The 13,609-nt window shown below is 43.0% G+C and overlaps 1 protein-coding gene across 5 annotated transcripts in view; it reads right to left on the reverse strand.

Annotated features, from left to right (window-relative positions):
* The window catches only part of USH2A (usherin), a 373,664-nt gene that overhangs the window by 13,802 nt on the left and 346,253 nt on the right, over positions 1-13,609 (reverse strand). For all 5 annotated transcript variants that reach the window (XM_072927553.1, XM_030269121.4, XM_030269120.4 and 2 more), the window contains 3 exons: positions 2,415-2,624; positions 999-1,237; positions 199-416 (listed from right to left, as the gene is read on the reverse strand). In XM_072927553.1, the coding sequence (XP_072783654.1) occupies positions 199-416; positions 999-1,237; positions 2,415-2,624 (667 nt within the window). The remainder of the gene's footprint in view (positions 1-198; positions 417-998; positions 1,238-2,414; positions 2,625-13,609) is intronic.

Here is a 13,609-nt window from a genome sequence, read left to right on the forward strand (position 1 = left end):
GATGATGAGCAAAGAAATATTTTTGAAGGAATGAGCAGTTAAGCCCAGAGCAGAATTTCAATGAATGTTCAGCAGAGATGCAGTGACCAGGGACAGGGAAGAAGAGGTTTCTGGTGATGTTCTCTCTCCCAGAGGTGAGGAAGTAGTTTGGCTCTCAGAAACACTATCACTGGTCAGTGAACCATTTCTCATACTCACGCTCCTTTTCCGTAGTGAATCTGATCCATTCGGAAGCACTACTGCCAACGGAGTTGTAGGACACAACTCGCAGGTTGTAAGTTGTGTAAGGCTCCAGGTTGGACACGTTGGCACTCTGTCCTTTCCCTGTGTACTTCACCTCAGTTGGGCCAGGACTGCAAGCCTTCACTGCTGGCTGTAGGTTCACAGGACATGCCATGTACACGTGCAGCTCGTAGCTGAGAACAAAGTTGAGATTTTGATGAATGAAGGGTCCTACATAACATAAAAGCCAATCCCACATTTTGTCCTAACTGCTGTCTGTCTGGCTACTGGAGAAGAGAACAGACCTGATCCCAGGTTTTCTCTTGGAGATTTTGGTCCTAATTGTCAGATAACTGGGCAATTGTTGTGGTAAGTAAGACACACTCACTGTTGATGCCTGTTACCTTGCTGCCTTCTTCCGCAAGTCAGGATTTTTGCCTAAGTAACTCCAGATTGCAGCTCTCTCATCACTGCCAGTTGAACTCACAACTATTCCACTACACAACCACAGCTGTCAGACAATCACCTCCACTCACAACAGCTCATCCTTTCCACCTTTATCCTCCCCAGTATCCTGCTCAGGAGAAAAGCAATAACTGAATGTAAACACTTCCCAGAAGGTGTTCAAGCTACAGGGAATGTCACCACCAACATGCCAAGGAAGGAGGATGACTGCCACAACTGTTCAGTGCCCTCAGCCATGGAATTCCAGCTCACATTGTTCTGGCACTACCTCCAGGTAAGGTGTGCAAGTCCAGCTGGGTGGCAGCTCCTACCTGGTGACAATTCCATTGGGTGACTGAGGGGCACTCCACTGGAAAGAAGCATTCCTGGAGGTCACAGTGCGGATCTGTGGCGGAGGCTGCTCTGAGGGTGGAGCTGGCTGTGTGGTGAACTCAGCCATGGGTCCTTTGCTGCAACAATTGAAACAGGTGCAGGCCTCCACGCCAATGGAGTATGTGGTGAAAGGTTTTAGCCCATGTATTGTCTGCTGGGTGGCAGTCCCTTCTGACAGCTGCAAAAATTAAGAGGGAACTTGTCACAGCTTCAAGCACCAGAAGTACTAAATAAGAGTTATGGAGGTGAATTAACCCCAGAAGAAGACAGGCAGAAGATTCTACATGTCCTTTAAGTCTGACAGTAATGCAGCTGTTGTGTAATGGGAGCTCTGTGTTTTTCTCCCATTATGAAGTTAAAGGACACTCCTCAAAGGAAAAGACCACACCATCAGTGGCCTCAGGACATCTTCAGTTGAGCTGTGACCACCGTAGGTCAACTGCAAATGTCATTCTTAGCAACAGAGAAGCTGAAAGCCATTAAAGGAAAACTCTGGTATAAGTGGTACTGAAACACAAAATATATTAATGTGGAAAATAGTTCCATGATAAATGTGTTAGCAAATAATCATGCATATCTCACAAGTTTCCTCAATGTAGATGCAGGAAACAGTGCTGGGAAGCATTGACACCAATGTGTCTGGTGGGTCAGGTCACTCCCAGACAGGAGAATATGCTCTCTGGTAGGAACATCTGAGTCAAGAGCCAACATGATGCTGCTCTGCATTCAAACAGACATTGTGCTGGGTAAGCCTGTTAGAAAACTTTCCTTAGCTCAGCAAGGGAGACTTGGCAGTTCTGGCAAAAGAAACAGTGCCCTGCTCTGAAACTGCTCACAGGAACTGCCTCTTCACCTTTTTGCTGTAGTCATTTGTTGGTATAGCTTTTTTGAAGCCAAAGAAATAAAAAATAAGTAGAAAACACCAACAAGGGGCAACATCTGCTCTCATTTGGCAGCATGTGATTCAGCAGAGTTCAGCAAAAAATAAGAAGAAGAGAGTCAAGCAAGCAAAGGGAAGCACTTGGTACTTCTTGATGCCAGAGCCAGAGCCAGAGCCGAGCCAGCAGCATGGCAGGTGTGAGGGAATGGAAATGGAAGGCCATGCAGGCACCAATGGGATGAGCTGGCTGAATCAGACACAGACACAGCCAAGTGCACTGGAAGGAATAAATGGGTAATGTGAAATCAGTAGACAGCTTAAGCTCACGGACAGGACAGTGCATTGCAGAGCAGCTAACTATGGGAGGCCAGGAGAGGAAGGCAGTCTGTGACCAACAGCAGCAGCTTGTAATAACAAAATTGTTAAAGCTAGAAAATACAAGTGGAAGTACAGAAAAAGCGTTGACGATACTCACCACCACATCAGTCCCTCTGGTACCATTAGAAAACAGCCTGTAGATACTGACCACCCCATTAGGCTTGAGAGGGGGGCTGATGCTCACCACGGCCACCGTGGATGCCACCGTGTTGAAGAGGGGAGCTCCCAGGCCCTCGGGAGGGGCAGGACCTGTCCGGCAGCGGGACCAGCTGCTGGGCGTCCGGCCCACCGAGTTTACTGACCACACCTTCCACACAAAACAAAGAAGCTGTCAGCAAAGAACTCAAGCCTACAAAACATCTGCTTTTAGCCATAGGGGCTACTGCAGCTCTACTGACACTGGGTGAAACATGGTGCAATGGCACTCCTAGAAAATGTCCCTTGATGGCCAGTCAGCATCTGTGTTAACCCAGTAATTTTTTAACAGAAGAGTGAAATATTTCCCACTGCCACACTTAGGGAAAAGAAGCAAAAGTCATGTCTCAGGCACTGTGTGCTCCTGTGTCATCTTCATACCTGATCCCCACTCTGAATTCCTACCATTGTCTGTGTCACACCATGCCAAGAGGACTCATGGAGGAGCTGCAATCAACAAGAACAATGTTTTCAAAGCTATCTGAACAAAAATACTCATATCTGGTCCTGAAAATTTCTCCCTTCTGCATATTTTCTTCATGTATGCAGGTAGCCCCAAAAAATTTAGCCTGGCCTTGGGTGGTACTTAAAAGTTGCATTCACCTTGACTGAATCACACAAGCCAAACTCAAGTTACTCCTTAGAACCAGTGAGCTTTACAGGAACATCCCTCTCCTAAAAATATTAATGTATCAGTTTTTTGGAAATATTTTCAGTAAATTGTAATATAAATAAAGCCCACTGAAGTGTATAGTTAATTCAGCATCTCTCATTTATTTTCACAACAACATTTGCTTTATTGCATGAGCACAAAGGCAATGACTTCAGTTCCAAGATTTCACAAATTAGCAGCTTGAATTAGGCCTGATTAAAACCCACATGTCTCTATGAACTATGCCTACTGATTTTGTCAGCTACCCAAAACCAGAGTGATCTGCAGACTACATAAAACTCAGCACTTATTAAACACACTCTCCAACAAATCTGCATGAAAATTAAATTTTGCTTTCATCAAGGACTGAATAAACATATGGAAGGATGTATAATCTTATTTATCAAAAAGAATTTGTATAATTAAACACGAATATCATAAAAGGTTGCCTTAGGTCATCATTTGCATGAGTAAGTAATTTGTAGAATGTCAGGTACAATAGACAGAATAGATGGATGCATGAGCATATAGGGTTAAATTAGACTCAATATTAGCCAACCACATAGTGATCAATCAGAATGATAGATCTAAATGGCAATACAAGAGGACTGTCTGAGCGATTTTTAGTGTAAGTATTCCTTAGTAAGCTTTCATGCCAAGCAGTTCTAACTACAGTAAAACACATTCTTATGCAATGTACTTTGGGCACTGGTCCTGGGGAAGGGAATGGTGGGACTATGTCTTGAGAAAAAACAGGAGGTTTAGAAGTAAGAGGTCTTCAAAATTGACCCTGAATCCTTCCAGCCTGTGATAATAATTTCCACGAACACAGGACACTTTACAAGGAGCCTGGGAAAGGAAAATGGATAAAAACAACTAAAGTGCCTTTGAAAGCTGTGGTTCTGCCAATTACAACCCCAAAAATCCTGCCTGATTCCATCAGTTACATACAGAACCATCCTAAGTACAGATGATGCCCTGCAATAAAAAGCTCAGCCAAAGCACTTTCATTTCAGTGGAATCAGTAATACATCTCTGTTGTGAACTATTCATAAAGTCAAACTCTGTTCACTTTACTGCAGTAGGTCAAACTCTGTATCTCAGCTCAGTTCCAGCTGCTACAAAGATTTACCCACAGTCATTCATTTCAAGGGTCATACTTCTTTGTGGAAAGAATAAAACACATATGGAAAGAGCAGCTCTGAGTGTGGAACTGGCACTGGCTCAGTGCTTACCTGAGCTCAAATGCTCCAGTTATATCCAGGCTGTGGCCTTAATGAGCAAGAAGCGTAACAGTGTCAGGCCTGACCTGCTGAGCAAGCTGCCCACAGCTAAAGTGAAGGTGATGAATTAGGAAGAGAACCTTCCTGTGTAGCACAGGAATTCAGCTTCAGAATGGGATTGCCAAGGAATTTTGAAGGAGAGAGAGATGCAACTCATTTGGGAAACAAACACTTCACCAAGGGTTGGATGGAGACTCCTCCCTTCATCAATCCCTCACCTGTGCCTACACCTCATCTTTCAGGAAGACGTCTTAATTCACAGAATCACAGAATAAGCTGAGCTGGAAGGGACCCACAAGAATCATTGAGTCCAACTCCTGGCCCTGCACAGGACCATTCCCAAGAGTGCTGTCCAAACGCTCCTTGAACTCTTTCAGACTTGATGCTGTGACCACTTCCCCAAGGAGCCTGCTCCTATTACTAGCAAATGGCCAAGAGCCAGAAAAGGCCAGAGTCACACAACAGAGTGAGTATTTCTTCCCCATCCCAAGCAGTGTATGATCTTCTTGTGCCACAGAACTGGGAGATTTATAGCAGAGATGAGTCCCTCTGACCTTGGGACACACTGTTCCCCATTATCTCATTTGGTCTTATATTTTGTGCAGAACTGATGTGCATTTTGGAGGAAGTTAAAGAGCAAAACAGAACGCTTGGAGTTCCTGAATGTTTCTACTGTCAGAGCAGCCCAGTCACCCCTGGGAAAAAAAGACAGAAAGTAGGATAATGACAGTGGGGAGGCCATCTCTTGTCCCAGTGCTGACTTCTGCTTCCACAGCTGCTTTCAGAACTTCATTACTGGATGCCAGCAGCTTTGAATTGCTTAAATACAGATGAGGACACATCCTGCCCTAAAAAACTGTGCACAGAACAATGGGAACATGATCCACATATGAGTCTCTGGTTCCTTTGAGCCTGGGAATAGGCTGAAACCAGAAAAGCAACAGCAATGCTGTTGGAAAAGCACTGGTGCCTTCCCTCTTCCCATTGCACTGGCTTGTATCAGACACCAGAGTTATGGTGGGAGCCCGATGAGGAAGGAATGTCCTGCTTGTGTGAGCAGGCGGGTGACAGTGACATGCAGATACTCCTTACGCCGCTCCTGATGCACTTTCATCTCCTTCCATAGATGAGAAAAATGTGACAAGGCCTCTTGTACTTGAGCAACCTTCCTGAGCTGATGGTGCTGTCCTCACACACAGGAGTTTATTGTCACCCCATTGCCAGGTCTGGGGTCATTAGTGTGGCCTGGGATTTTAATAATAATCTTGTAAAAACAATCCCAATCCAGTGCAGCCTGGAAGAGACTGAGGGGACACCTAACCGTGTCTGCAGCTTCCTCATGAGGGGTAGTGAAGGAGCAGGTACCAATCTCTGCTTTCTGGTGACCAGTGACATGACCCAAGGGAACAAAGTGGTGTCAGGGGAGACTTAGGTCAGATATCAGGAAAAGGTTCTTCACCCAGAGGGTGGCTGGGCACTGGAACAAGCTCTCCAAGAAAGTGGTCACAATACTAAGCCAGACAGAGTTCAGGGAGCATTTGGACAATGCTCTCAGGCACATGGTGTGACTCTTGGGGTGTCCTGTGCAGGGCCAGGAGTTGGACTCAATGACCCTTGTGGGTCCCTTCCAACTCAGAAGATTTGTGATTCTGTGACTCTGTGCTCATCCCCTTCTATACTACAGCTAAGTGCTTCAAGGACTCCTTCAAGAGTCAGGTAATTGAGGCTCAATCACATGCTCGACCAGAGGCAGTTGGCCTGCTGTCCCTCTGGAGTGGGAATGCCCAGTTGGATGATCCATCTCTGTTCTTGGGATGCTTCCCTATAGAGGGGGAGTTGATGTCCACACCACGCTGCCACATGCCCGACTCTCCGGAAAGAAGGCCGAGGTCATGGCCATGTTTGTGTGGGCCTGACAGACAGACATGGTCTGAGTGTGCCTTCTAGACAGACAGCAGCTACTCAGCCCTGCCAAGACATGTGCCCAGCAGAAACCCCCTCAGTGTCTGTGAGTCTGTAACGCCAGCTTCTGAGACAGCTGTGACAGCTAAACAGGACTTCCAGATTTACACTGACCTAAGCTGGAGTCTCTTAACTCCCGTTGCTTCTGCTCAACCATCTGTAAAAGGATGGATTGTTATAAAAATATCTCCCTGTGAGACACTCTCCAAGTAAATCCTGGTCAGTGTTTGGAAACCCAGGGCAGTAAATCCAAAGAACTGCCTGCAGATGGAAATGCTGCTGTTTAGCCACATTTTTTGCAGGAAAAAATGTGGCATCATGGCAACAGAAACCACAATGATCAGTGTCTTTAAAATCAGAGGTCATGGCTTTTGAAAAAGTGACCACTAAACAGTCATGGATGGAAGCTGTTGCCTGGCTAGCCTGGTTAAACTGAAATTTCATTATTTAGGCTTTTGTAAAAAGCTTTTTGGGGTCACAAACAATCTTTATAAAATACTATTATCAGCACCAAAAATATTTAATCTCATTAATATAGAAATATAAAGACCCTAATAGGCAGCAGTATTACCTTCTTACAATTGTGAAAGACCTCTTGGGAACATGGAGCAAACAAGAAGCAATCACATCTTAGGAATGTATTAATGACAAAACACAAAGAGCAGAAAGCCAAGAAAAGTTTGTTATATTTTGACTTTCTGAATATTCTGCCTCAAAAAGCTTTAAGTCTGACATCATGGTGCATGGCTCAGCACCCTGCCAAAAGATGTGTTGCTGTTAATGGCTGCACTGTCCCAAAAAAACCATGAGAGGGCTCTGAAATCAGCCTACCAAGGGTTACTAATTAATGTTTTATCAATCTGCTGACCCCTGGTTCAGACTGCACTTTGAAGTGGAGCCAGAGAAAGAAGAGAGGGGAGAAAACTCTCTGGAGAGTGTCTATTCAGAGAACTGAAGAATTCCAGTTACAGGTAACTAAGCTTTTTTCCCATCATAAATTGAGCCTTCACAGATCCCTGTTCCTGGAAGAAACCTGTGATCAGTCACTCTAAATGATCACAGGACAACCTCAAGGTTCATTGTCATAGCAAGAAGGGGCAAAACTTATGAGAAGCAGGACGGGACATTCTGAGAGGAGTCACCTTACCACGGTGAGCTTGTTCAGGTGCAGTAGAGCTAACAACTTCTGCCTTAAGGGCAGAAACAAGGGAACCAAAATTACCTTGGCCATAGATACTGAATAATCATGTTATTGTAGATGCTGACAGTGGAAGAAGCCCATGAGATTATTTCTATCCCTGAACCACACAGGGATAGATAGTGTTCATCTGCTGCAACACTCTTGAAACCCCAAATCTGTAGCAAGGAAGCTTTGTTTTGAACTCCAACTCCCACAAAGGGGACCCTCAGGCAGTGAACAGCCTGTGGAGAATGTGAAACTGTCCCTTACTGTAGAGATCCCACCAGGCAGAAGGGTGCTAGGGGCAGCTTGCCACAATGAAGGCAGCAGACCTGAGCTACTCCTGACTTCACAGGTCAGGAAGAGCTAGGATACTCTGCACAGCACAGAAGCCAGATGCTTCTCACCATTCCTGCTTGCAAAAGAGCAAGCCAAAGAGCTGATTACCAACCAGCAGTGGATTCTGGCTCCCTCCACGTCCAACAGGCACTGTGCCTTGTGCCACTTTGCACTGTACTTAGTCTGCAGTCCATCACGGGTGTCTCTGTGAGGGACAAGATCTCAGCTGTGAATGTGTCAGTAGCTTGCATCAAGCTCCTTCAGACACTCAGAAAACAGCCTTTTGCTTAGAAAAAGTCTCATTAGTAAAACACCACCTCTCCTTGGCTTTGAGAGTACTCCCCACAGCTCAAAGCTGTAGGTTCTGGTGAACCACAAGGTCAGACCAACCCAGCCCTTTGACACATGCATGTAACTCTACTTCTGTGTGTAAGAGCCATGTACAACTTGGATCTCTGCTCTTATGGTACACAAAGACTCTACACACCTGTGGCTGCTGGTCTTTCCAAAAAGGATTCAATGCTGGCACCACTTGGCACATGCCATGAGAGACAAATGGTAGCAGAGCAGTTTGTACTGCTCCTCTCTTTCTAAAGCTCTTTCATGGAGACCTCGAAGACCCAGAACTACTCTGAGACTTTGCTTTGGATTTCTTGACTTAGATTTGCTCAATTTTTAACCCTACACTTACATAAATGCAGAGTTTTCACAGTGTAATTATTTTCCAATATAGTAAGATATTTTAGGGTCATATAAGATCTGACATTAGCATAGTCAGAAACACAGCCCTCAATTTTTGGTTATGTTCAAACAGCAACCTTCAAGACAATTGAAGAGACCACAATCTTGGTTGTTTGAAATGAAAGAAAACCAAAGAACCTCCCTCTCACCATCAATTGCAGCATCCTTCACAAGTCTTTATGAACTGATTGTTGTACTGGCTGGCTAATTTGGAGTTTCTTACGTGATGTCAGCAGAGCTCAGAGAACAAAGCTTATCTACCAAAATCCAGCACTCAGCATTAGAATAATGTATTCACATCTGTCTCAGGCACGTATTAGCAAAGCAGAAATTTTAAAAAGTGGGTGCAGTTTATAGTGGACAGAACGAAGGCAAGGGAAAGAAAGTATCACATCCATTCAAGAGCAGGAGTATGAGAAAGCAGTAATCAAATGTGTGCTTCCTGATTGACCCTTCTCAGACTGCCCCATACTTTTTCCTCTTCAACATTATTACTCTCCTTATGGAGGTCATAAACATACAACGGGGATAGATTTCAGGTTCACACTTCTAGTACTGTGTTAATTAGAGCCTCTTAACATTGCTATTCATCTCCACTGCTCAAATGCTAATAATAAAACTACTAAACCCATTTCTGGAAAAGGGAAAGACAATAGGCAAAAACTTTGGGACTTAAACAAAATTACCAAATTTTAAAGGAAGCTCATTCCATATAACATAGGATAATGCCAGTAATTAATGAGAGATGTAAAAAGGTTTAACTCTGAAAGATAGAAAATTAAATAATTTGTTTCCTATGGGTATATAATGAGATAGTTACCAAGTTCCCATGAGAGAGATAAGCAGATATTAAAAGGTCTTTCCAATACCTGTAATGGCTAAGGGCAACAGCTAATTCAATAGATTCGATCAAAATCACCACTTCTTTCTTTGCTTCTGATTTATTACTTTGGCTGCAGTTAGTCATCACTCATTTTAGTTTGCTTTTCAGCAGTCATAAATTATGCCTCATAAATAAAAAGATACAATCAAGGAAATCTTATCAAGGAATCATCCACAGCCCTGGAGTATATTTTCCCCTGGTACTCACAATAATGTCTTTTTAAAGGATAGCTTGCCATGATTTTGAATATGTTTGAATCACAATTTACTGAGAAGGGTCTTGCAAGAGTGGCACTGTAAGTCTCTCACTGGTAAATGTGGACCAACAAATCCCGTCTAATATTCATATTTAATTTAATGAAAAAAAAATCAAGGTTTTGTTGGATCAACACACTTGAATTTAAGATTGTATTGACAAGAGAAACACACTGCCTGAGGTGGGGCTTAATGAGTAAAATCACATGGTTTCAAATGGCCCTTTTTGCTTCTACTAGGAGAAAGGAAGTATCTCATTCTGCAAAAGGATATCTAGGGTAGGTATCATCATTGCATCAGTGAAACAACATAGTTATGTCTGCTTTACTTTTCAGAAGCTGAGGTCAAGCGTACTAGTCTAATGCAGATGTAGTATGAAAAATTCTCTTTAATTGGAAGCAAAAAACCTCATATGAAAAAACAAACAAAATAACAAGAAGGGAATGGGAGAAAGAACTACTTTTTTTAAATGTCACTGTTTTGCAGTCTATCTTTCTGTCAGAGAGATGGGAAGAAATGGGGAATTAAAAGAATGAAGAGGAGCCAGATATGAGGGATATTACAAATGGGTAACTATCCATCACTGGTCAACTAGAAAACTGGTTTTACCTGATTTTAAACTGTAGAAGTCACTGACCTGTTTGTCAGTAACTAATCAGCACACGCTGGAGCTCAGCCAACAATGTGACAGACAGGCTGGTAAACCAAGTGTCCTTCCTGGCACTGGAAAATGACCAATAGGGCCAACATATTGTACTCCCCATGTAACTACTTACATGTCCTTTCTTAGTCTTCATGACTTTGTACCCACTTTTTTTTTTCTTTATCTCTCCAAAGTCAGAATATTATTTCTTTTCTCTTTGAGAGGACCCAATGCATATTTGCCCTGATGTGTCTTGGGGTATTTCCTAGACCCTTCAGTTGGCTGCAGTAACAAGAGGGTGAGAAGGACTCTCCACACACAGGAGGGACGCTGTGCCTCTTACAGTGGTCAGAGAACACAGCTCCAGCACTGCATACCCTGTCTTGGTGCATTGAATAGTCCTCTTGGAGAATAAACCTCTGCAGGGAGCCATAAACCTTTCTGAAGAGGGACAATTGTAATTTTCTGTCTTTTACATGCTCTGTGCCTGCCAAATAGAAATAAGGATGCATCCTAAACCAGGAAGACATTAAGCCATTAATCTAAAGAAGCAGTTTTAAGAACACAATTAAGTGTAATTGTGGAGGAGTGATAATGCATTTGCATGGAAATCACACCATACTGTGACTGCTCTGCTTTGCACTAAATGTCACAAGTCTCTGCTCAGAAGGGCCTTCCCTTAGCTGAGAAAAACAGGTTTGGCTCTATAGGCTGCTATATGGTAACATTGCACAACACTTCCAATGATTCCCAAGGAGGACCTACACACTCTGTTTCAAAAATATTCCAGGAAACAAAGGATTGCACTTGCAAACTCCTTTGGCCTCATGAGTGATGCTTGTTTAAATAAGGAGGGTTTTCAGATCATGCCATATTATATGGTTAATAAAGCTGGAGATACAAGGCAGAATTCCAACAAATACCTGAAAGATGCTTTAGAAAATGCAAGTATCTAAATGTACAACTAGACCAACTCAGGGAGTTTCAAAGATCTAAGTGTTTTGTAGTATGGAAATAGGCCCTGTATGCCACTTGAAAATGCACTGCAAACTAGCAGGTGCTAATATGCTCATGCAGAATTGGCTCTTTCAAGTATAAATGTGCTTCCTTTAAGAACAGTGACCTAAGCATTTTTGGGGGCATAATCACTTTTGTCAGCATGAGCTTCTAAACTCACATCGTCATTCTGGAAGTGCAACTTTTGCACCTGGTTTTATAAAACCTGATATTCAGCTGAAGTTTCCAGGAAAACAAACAAATTTAAAACCAACAAAACAAACCAACAAAACCCAATGAAAAAACTTCCAAGAAGCTTAGATTCAAAAGTCCTGATTTCAGGTCCAAAGAAGCTATTAGAGCATTGAACTAAATCTCAATATCTCCAAAAATGCTGGAGAGAGTCCCATCACAGCATTTTGATTTTATCTTCATTCTGCTGGAGGAAATTCAGTTGCATTTAAAGTTTTATGTCCAGCAAACAAGCCTCAAATACAGAGACAGGAGAATCAATATCCAGTTTAAGTGAAATATAAATCTGGGTTTCATCAGCATAATAGTAAAAGCCAAGCCCTATACTTATGAATAACTTGTCTCACAGGCAAGATATAAATTGTCTACAATGGAGAAACTCAAAATAAATCCCAGAGGACTGCTGCAAGTGACTTAAGCAGAAGGCAAATACATGCATTGAAAAACTTCTCATGGTGAAATAAATGGCCACTGGTGAAAAAAACCAAAAATTACTTAAGAGTTCCAATCAAAATCTCAGCCTGGTTATGAAGCAGAATCAAGATAAAAAGCAAATCTTGAATATAGCACAATAAAGCACAGGAATCCAATCAGGAGGTTTTTTTTTTTTCTTTTTTAATCTGTCACTGATAAGCCATTAAAGATGTTGGCTGAAAAAGGTCTCTCTGGTACCCACTTCCCAAAGAACAGCTTCTGACTGAGATAATTAAAAGTTAGCCCAGCTGAGAACATCCCACAGCCAATATCTACAATGTCCAGCTTGGAGAGTTTTTCTTCATCTAAGAAGAAGATTCCTAACAAGTATGGTTTGGATAGACTCAGACCCATCTGCACTTGAATTCACATTCCCCACAGATCCTGCCTAAAGCAGCAAGGAAATCTGGTCTAACAACAGTTCTGCTGATATAGGCTATACAATCTCCATCCTTGCATCTGCATCTGCAAGGACAGAGAACTTGATCCAAAACACAGCTGGAGACAGCCCTGAGAGCCTGGTCTATCTGGACCTGCCTCAAGCAGGGAGTTAGGCTGGATGCCTTCTGGATGTCCCTTCCAAACTGCATGACTTGGTGAGTTTACTACACTTGTGTATGCAGCAGCTGGAGAGACTAATGCAATAAAACAAATGTTCAGGTTTAATTCTTCATGGTTTCTGGCTACTTAAAAGGAGAAAGCAATAGCAGTGGAGCAGAGCTACCAAAGAACCTGACCTATACGGTGTGCTCTCATTAAACTTGTAGATGACACCAAACTAGAGGGACCAGTTGATGCTGAAGGACAGATCTGCCAGTCAGAAGGCACTAGAGAATGGGAATTTCAGCAATACAGATGCAAAGTCCTGCTCCTGGGGAGGAATAACTTCTTGTAATAACATGGTCAGCATTACTGACCAACTAGGGAGCACCTCTGCTTCAAAGGACCTAAAGGTAGATAGCTGAACACGAGCCAGTAGAGTCATCTGGCAGCAAAGATGACCAGCATCCTGAGCTGTTCCACAAGAGCACAGCCAGACAATTAAAGGAAGTGATTACCTGCCTTTATTTAGTATCTATTTTGTTTTGGCCCCAAATAACAGAAAGATATTGATAAATTGGAATGAGCTCAGTGGAAGTCCATCACGGTAATCAGGGGTTTGGGAAAGTGCCTATAAAGAGAACCTGTGGGACTTGGGCTTGCTCCTCTTGAGGAAGAGATGGCTTTGGAGGGACGTGATTGCACTTGCCCAGCAGGCTAATGATGGGAGGAAGCTTGTTTCATTACTATGGTATATGTTGGGAGGGGACAAGAGAAAACAGGTGTAAGTTCAAGCAAAAAAGGTTCAGACTGAACATAACAAAAAAAACTTTTTTTGCAATGAGGACAGTCAGGTAGTGGAGTTGACTGTAAGGTTACATTCTTCTCCCTAAAGGTT

The sequence above is a fragment of the Taeniopygia guttata genome, chromosome 3 (genome assembly GCF_048771995.1).
Source record: "Taeniopygia guttata chromosome 3, bTaeGut7.mat, whole genome shotgun sequence".
Taxonomy (NCBI): Eukaryota; Metazoa; Chordata; class Aves; order Passeriformes; family Estrildidae; genus Taeniopygia; species Taeniopygia guttata.